The sequence below is a fragment of the Mus pahari genome, chromosome 2, assembly GCF_900095145.1.
Source record: "Mus pahari chromosome 2, PAHARI_EIJ_v1.1, whole genome shotgun sequence".
In the NCBI taxonomy this organism is placed as follows: Eukaryota; Metazoa; Chordata; class Mammalia; order Rodentia; family Muridae; genus Mus; species Mus pahari.
Genome location: NC_034591.1, coordinates 44,700,544 through 44,708,350, shown reverse-complemented (window position 1 = coordinate 44,708,350; position 7,807 = coordinate 44,700,544). Strand labels below are relative to the sequence as shown.

Sequence of the window (7,807 nt, the reverse complement as noted above, 5' to 3'; positions counted from 1 at the left end):
CACACACACACACACACACACACACACACACACACACACACCCTGCACTAGTCTGCACCAGTATTAGCAAGCATGCTGCCTTTGGTAGGGGACACCTCCACCCCCACCATCCCACTGTAGCCAGGACACAACTCAGCTACAGCTACACTGACCTCAAGTCTTTGTGTTTTTTGTTTTTTGTTTTTTTGTTGTTGTTGTTGTTTTTTGTTTTAAATACTGCTGGGCTTGGCCCTGGGTAAACTAGCCTAGGCAAAGACTGAAAAGAAGGATCAGGCCAGGGGGGCGGGGGTTGTTGGGCGGGGGGAGGGGGTGAGGGTGGAGACGACATTCAGATGCACGCAGCTCTGAGCAGGAAGGCAGGTTTGGAGTCTCCGGTTAACACGCTGTGACTGGGACACAGCTGGCTTTGCATAAGGACATTAAATATACAGAACCACAGTTTGGTTCCGGGCCCGGCCTCCGGCTGGTGGCACCGGGCCATTTGTCTCCGCCAGCCAAGGCCTGGCCCTGGTTTCCACGATACCGGGAATGCCCCACAGTTAGCCTTCACACCTGTTAGGGGCTTCTCCGCTCCTGTCACCAACCCAGCGGGAACCCCCTGCAGCACTCGCCCTTGGCTGCAGAGATGGCCAAAGGGGACCCGGACGGCGCTCTTCGCCTTTCGGGGCAGACCCCTGTGAGACCCGGCGCGAGAGGCTGGGCGGGGCGGGGGCCGGGGAAGGCGGGAGAGGTCGAGCCGGGCGGAGAGGGGTATGGGAAGGGCCGGGGGAAGGGCGATCTCCGCTCGCGTAACGCTCCCGGAGCCTGCCGCAGAGGCGGCGGGGCTGAGCCGCGGAGGGGATGGAGCTGCCACCAGCCTCTGCTCTCTTCCCCACAGCCCCAGCATCGCCTCCCCTTGCCCGGCCGCGCCACTCCTTAGGCCGCGCAGGGTGATCCCGAGCGCGGGTGAGCAACATCTCACCCTGGACTGGAGAAGAGGGCGGGCCAGGGCCAAGGCACGGGGACTCCTCGCGTCCGGGGCGACCTGTGAGTCTCCCGAGCGCTGGGAGACCCCGATCCGATCGAAGCTACGTGCGCCCCTCCTCGTTCCCCGGGGCGGGGAATCGGTGCGAGGCTCGGCCGCTGGGCCCCGGGTGCCCGGGTAGCCAATGGCGGGCAGCGATGTGGCGAGTGAGGGGCCATCGTCGAGGGTCGGCGCGACCCGGAGACCCGGGGCCACCGGCGGACTGCGTAGCCAGGCGGCCGCCAGCTGCCCTGAGCCGCTGTCCGCTGCTGAAGCTCCGGCCGAACGCGGCGCGCTGCCCGCCTGGATGCGCCTCTACTTCTACGGGATGCACGGCATCACCCTGGACGTGCTGGTGTCCTCTGCCAGGCGCTTCGCCCGCAGCCTGGATCTGCGGATGCTGGGTTTCTCTTCGCCCTACCGCTGCCTCCTGCACTCGCTCACCCACTTCGCCCTGGAGCAGCTCTACCTGCAGCGGCCGCGCTGCCCCAGCGCCTTCCTCTTCAATTTCCTGCTCTACCCCTCTGCGCACGTCGGGCTGCAGACCCTGGCTGGCCAGGCGCTACGGCTCAGCCTAGGCGGCGGGCCGGGGGGCGCGGCCGCGCCGGCGCTGGGGGCGCTCGACCTGGCGCTGCAGTACGTGCTCGCGCTCTACCACGGCCAAGTGTTCCTGAAGCGCTTCCTGCGTTTGCGGTACCCGCGGCGGCGTGAGCAGCACACCAGGGACACGCTACCTGCAGCTCCGGACGCCCAAATCCTTTGGGAGGCTGGTAGCCAGCGACGAGGACCCGGTGGCCCAAGGGGCACAGAACGATCTCCTACCCAGGGACTGCCCGACCTCCTCCGCTTCCTTTTCTTCGGAATGCATGGCTTTCTGGATGAGATCTTCTTCACCTTCTTCTTCAATGTGCTGGGGCAGGGGGACGGGGTCAGCAGTGGCCACACATCCCTCTGGTCTTTCTTCATGTACGGAAGTTGTAGTTTCGTGGTGGAAAAACTCTACTTCCACCTTCACTACAGCCGTGGCTGGGGCACGTGGAAGCGGGTGCCCATCTATGTGATCTTCATCTATGCGTGGGAGTTTTCCTGGGGTCTGGGACTTCGTATGTGCGGGGCCTGTTCCTGGGACTATTCTCACTATCCTCTTAACTTCATGGGCCTCATCACCTTAATGTATTTACCTGGTTGGCTATTTCTTAGTGTGTACCAGGACCTACTGTCCAACGTGTTGTGGCGGGTGCAGTATGTCCCAACGAACTAAGATTAGAGGGGACAAAAAAAAAAAAAAGGAAGTATTGGAATCTAAAAACGATGCAATTTATTTTTACACATTGTAAACAAGGTGGTTTTGCTTTCTGTCTTTTAAGTTTTATACATTTTACCAAACTCTTCCAACATGCGCTTGACATTTTAGTTGTCTGGACTGCTTGGAATCTATATGTAAAGTTCAATACTTTGAAATGTTACTCAAAAATAACTCAGAATATTTAACTCGTCGACAATTTAAACTTTATGAGGCCGAACAGCAAAACCACTCGACCTTAACATCAGAAACGGGTAGTAAGTAGTCACTTGACCTCGGTGAGTGATAGCTACATGTTTTTCTGTTCTTCCATAGAAGTTTTCAGACCAGAGAACAGTGACTTCTACAAGTTTCTGATGTAATGATCTGTCTGCTTTGCTTTCAATGCAATTTCCTTTTACTTTCTTGCTATGTTTACCAGTGGCGGCTGAAACTCCGTGTCTTGTCCTTCAGAAACTCCAGTCCACAGCTACTAAAGTGCCTCTGTCCAGCGTGCAGATGAAAGGAAGCTGGCAAGTGGGAAAACATCCCGTGAACTCATGTTGACATGAAGTCCTTCCTGTGAACCCCAACAGGTGACACTGGGTGGAGATGTTTGATCACCATCTTGGAAATGATGGCTTTCCAATGTTGGCTAGCCTTAAACACAATGCGTGTTAGCATTAATCAGACCATGGTGTTATCAAAACTTTTGTAACTGTGCAATAACTTTACTGTCTACCCTATATGTCCCAGGGCCTAGGGAAATTAGACGACCTTCAGTCGTGTTCTAACTCTAAGGACCCTTTTTCTACACAGAGTTTCAAATATAGAAACAGTACTTTGGAATAAAATGAATCTGAATTCTCCCTCTAATTACATCAGGCCTAATTGGTTTCTCTACTTACTGATGGGTTTTCTCCATATTTCTCCCACAGTCTGCCCCCCACCTTTTTTCCTCCCAGACCCAGAATTTGGGGTCAGGCTGATGCAGTAATGCACAGTATAAATCCATGATAGCTTTTTGACAGCTTATGATTAATTAATGTCTAAAAGCTTCAAAGTTAAATGAGATGATGGAAGCCACTCTAAGAAATGATAGCTAATTGATTAATAATGTACTCTGAGGGTGTTTGTTTTTTTATTGTATTCAGAAGAGCAAGTAGGACTGAGTGCATGCGGGTCAGCCAAGGATGACTAAAAACCTCTCAGCTTTCAGAACAAAGATAATTAGGAAAACTTAGAACATTTCTTAATGAGTTTAAATCTTCCACTTGCCTGTGCTGTAAAAAGGGATGTTTTTGTTTCAAGAGGGAAAAAAAAAAAAGGTTGCTATGAAGATAGAAAAGAATGTGAATGTGTATTTACATGTGATGTGAAATACAGTTCTGATAGTGTTATATCCACCCATCCCCTGAGCTAAATTATAAGTACTGGTATATAGTCAACTGTACCTGTGAGATGGATGATGGTCAACTAATTCTTTTCATCAGCCAAAAGCTAAAAGGCTCTATGTCTACCAAAGGTTTCTCGTAATTTTTTTTTTTTTATGACAGTTTGTCACAGGCCAACGGTTCCTGAAAATGCTTGAGGGAAAAATATCTAAGTAGAGATGGTAAAGCTAGACGGTGCATGGGAGTCTGAGTTCAGTGTGTCACATCTCACATTCCTGGGAAGGTTGGTGGAGTCAGCACCATGGCTGCTGAAATGCTTATTAAATTATCCGCACTCACCTCCTCCATCTGCTGCATTCGGAGCTACAGAGGAGCCCACTAGCCTTCTCTGACTCAGAAAACCCCCGTGTACACACGGGGGGACACACGCCATTTCAGTCTCCATTTAATACTGCCCCCATCAGGACAGAGCAAAGTTTTCACTCACTAAACTTATTTAAGAAATAGTGCCCAGACAGTTGCGACCACTTACCCAGCCATGAAGCACTGGATAAATCTTTGTCCTTACAAAATTGGCAAACTACTGTTTTGATTTATTTGAAATTATACTCCTTTGGTGTTGGTGTTGGTGTTGGTGTTGGTGTTGGTGTTGGTGTTGGTGTTGGTGTTGTTCAAGACTGTTGGTTTGGTGACGGGTACTGAGCAGTTGGAGTTGTAACTCTCATCAGTCCTGTCCCAGGAATACGACAATCCATAATTCCTAAAAGTTAACCCAACTAACAGCCCCTCTGCCAGTTCTGCAGATTGCTAGCTGTGTATTCAGGAAGCGATTAGCCTGTCTGGTAACTCAGTGTGCTGTTTTAGGGCTTCTCATTTCCTGTTTGCTCCACTTCTTAAAGGAGACATTTTGCTATGATCTTTGAATCTTCAGGAAAAAAAAAAGTCAGATCATTTAACTTTATTATAATTAGTAATTTAGAGGTGGAAATGATAAGACCATATGATAGTTAATATTTTAAAAGCATTTGCTATCTGACAAAACTTCCCTAAAATGTTTATGTATATGTATTATATAGATATCAAATTGAGAACACATTCTTATATACTATGCCTTAAGTGAATATACTTACAGTATATATTTTAAGTACATACTCATATATGTGTATATATTCACTTAAACTTGCAACAACCCTGCTTTTATAGATGAAGGCAATAAAACTTAAGCCCAAATAGATTCAATAACTACCCAAGATATATAGCTTTTGAGCATATATTTGAATTAATGGATGCTGAACTCCTCATTTGTTTTTAACAGCAGCTTGATTGTGCCTCAGTCTAATGACCTCAGTGATTTAGATCTTGTCTGGACTGCACTTCCCTTGACTGTTAGAAATACACAGACAACTGTATAGACGGAAGACATTGTTGTTGCAAAAGACTCATGTTGCTCTTTTAGTATATGGTATACAACAAATTAATTAATATCAGGATAAATAACTGACAATCAGCCTTCTTTTACATTTAAATATAATGCCTTTATATTTAATCAGTGCTCTGAAAGGAAGCTCATCCTATAAGCTAAAATTATCCGCCACATATAAATGTAAAACTAATATGCTAAGAAGCAGAGTAGGTCATATCACACAGTATGAATACACATTAAATTGATCACTGTTATACATTAAATATTGTACTTAAAGCAGATATCATTGTAAGGACTAAACACACTCAAAGTGAGAACAGTTTTAGCCCACTGTGGTGGCACACCACTCTAATCCTCATACTGAAGCTGCTGTGGCAGGAGGATTGCAGATTTGAGGTCACTCTAGGGCACATAAGGATATCCTGCCTTTAGAAAGGACTTATTTTTACAAAGACATTTATTCGGAGTTCTACTGAGAAAATACATTCTTAATGGGAAAACATAAAAGGAACAAGTGTGCTTAATATATACAATGTTGAGCTTTCTTTTTAGAAGTACTTGAAACTTTAAATCAATTCTATTAACTTCTGTGAATCTAAAGAGGAATATAAGCTCTTGACTTTTCATGTTAACAATGGATACAGAAGTCCGGATATCCAAGAAAAACCCCCAATAAAGTTGCTAACACATTGCATTACTTCAAGCATTTCTGTTGTTCCGTGTACTTTATTATGTTGCCTTTTAACAATTGACAGTTCGTACTGCAACTTGGCAAGACACACAGTTTGGAAAGGTATGCCCTGTTTTGTGGTTGGAGAAACATACCTGGTTGTCTAATCCTAACTTCTAACAACAACAAAAAAAAAAAAAAAGAAAGAAAGAAAGAAAGGAATTTTTATTATTTTGAAATAGTCTGTCAGTTTGGCAGACCTGTTTCAGAAGAATGGGAGAGGGTCTTATGGGTGGGTTTGGTTCATCTGCCACTGTGAAGGTTCATCAGGTATCTGTATATCTATCTGAAGCCAAGGTACATTCATGAAATAGTAACGAGATGCGATGAAATAACTGCTTCTCTAATCAAGTCAGGGTTTCCATATATTTAAAGACATTGCAACTCTTTAGCTTTTCAATTAATTTAGAGTGCACGACAGTGCTTGCTAGAGGTAAACTTTTTCTTTACCTAAGGAAAGTAAATAATATTAAATTAAATAAACAACAACAACAAACAACAAAACATTGTCCCTTTGCCTCCCTCCATCGGACACATGAACACCTACTTTGTGGTGTCATGAGAGGTGGCAGTAGGAGAGGTTCTGTTGTGTTGCCAGGACTTTTTTTTTTTTTTTTTTCTTCTAGTAGAATTGGTAGCAGAGGAAGGAACAAAAGTGGTGGTTGTCTGTGTATCTAATGGAGCCTATTCATAAGACCTGGCTTCATTCAACTTTTCACACTGTGGCAACAGGCCTTCACTCAGGCGCTTAATTCCAGTCACAAGCAACCCAGATTGCAAAACGCTCTGTAGTGTGTGGAGAGAAAGATGGCTGGCAAAAAAACGCTTTCTCGTGACGAAGGAAAAATGTAAATATGGATACTTTTGGTCTTAATTTTAAAATGATCTTTTAAAGATTACTGGGCAGGGAGGATGGAGCAGGAAGAGCCAGTCCTCGGGGTAGAGAAAAGGCTAATTTTCATCTTACCTCTAAAGCCCCCTCAGAATGGGAAACTTTACGTGAAACAATTTTCCCAGCTGGGAATTAATGTATGTTACTATGATTACAAAGATAGATTTAAACTTTGAAAGAAACTATGCCCCTTAAAGCATTCAGCCTTTTATACAAAGTCCATTCTCTAACCATAAAAGAAGCAGGCTGCCAAAACATTAAGAGCCAATAGCTTGCCATTTATTGCATATATGACTCCTTCCCCTCTTCCTCTTCCTCCTCTTCCTCCTCTTCCTCTTTTTAGAAATTCCACAGGGTAGTGGTGGTGCATGACTTTAATCCCGGCAACTGGGAGGCAGAGGCAGGCAGATCTCTGAGTTCAAAGCCAGCCTGGTCTACAGAGTGAGTTCCAGGACAGCCAGGGCTACACAGAGGAACCCTGTCTCGAAAGAACAAACCAACAAAAAACACAAAATCTTTTTCCTTCATTGAATTTTTCTATGTTTAATTTTCTTGTCATATGATGACTTTATTATTCAAATGATGAAAGGCTTGAAGGATTTCAGAATATGATTATTTTGAGAATAAAACCACCTCAGCTACAAGTCCAGTAGCAGGCTAAATACAAGAACCCTGCATGAGTCACTGAGGTCTACACATGGTTAAAGCCCAGAAAATATTTGAACTCTGTAACCCTACAGGATATCACCTAGTGAAACCCCCTGTTCAACTTATCCAACTATACTAGGAGAAAAAAGTTGAAGGGACAAAGATATGGCTCAGTGATTTGGAGTTCTTGCCACACATTATGAGGACCTCAGTTTGGATACCAGCACCCACATGCAAACGTGGGCATGACCATGTGTACCTGTAACCCCAGCCCTGCAGAAGATTACAAGGGGGCAGGGTTGGGGACAGGTCACTGGGACCCTGCTTCAGATTTAGTAATAGACCTTGTCTCACAGGAATATGGTAGAAAGTGATAGATCAAGACAATTGATGTCCTTTTCTGGCCTTTTCTCATAAACCCTCAATCCCACCTGT

The 7,807-nt window shown here is 45.6% G+C and overlaps 1 protein-coding gene across 1 annotated transcript; it reads left to right on the top strand.

Moving 5' to 3' along the window:
* Nucleotides 1-424: 424 nt before the first annotated feature.
* Nucleotides 425-5,808, top strand: Tmem229a (transmembrane protein 229A). Its single transcript, XM_021191746.2, has one exon. It carries the CDS (start codon nucleotides 1,149-1,151, stop codon nucleotides 2,262-2,264), a length of 1,116 nt encoding a protein of 371 aa, XP_021047405.1. The 5' UTR covers nucleotides 425-1,148; the 3' UTR covers nucleotides 2,265-5,808.
* The last annotated feature ends 1,999 nt before the right edge of the window (nucleotides 5,809-7,807 follow it).

Bases quoted from the DNA above. Each gene is read 5' to 3' on its own strand.
- Tmem229a (XM_021191746.2), top strand. From the start codon at position 1,149: ATGGCGGGCAGCGATGTGGCGAGTGAGGGGCCATCGTCGAGGGTCGGC.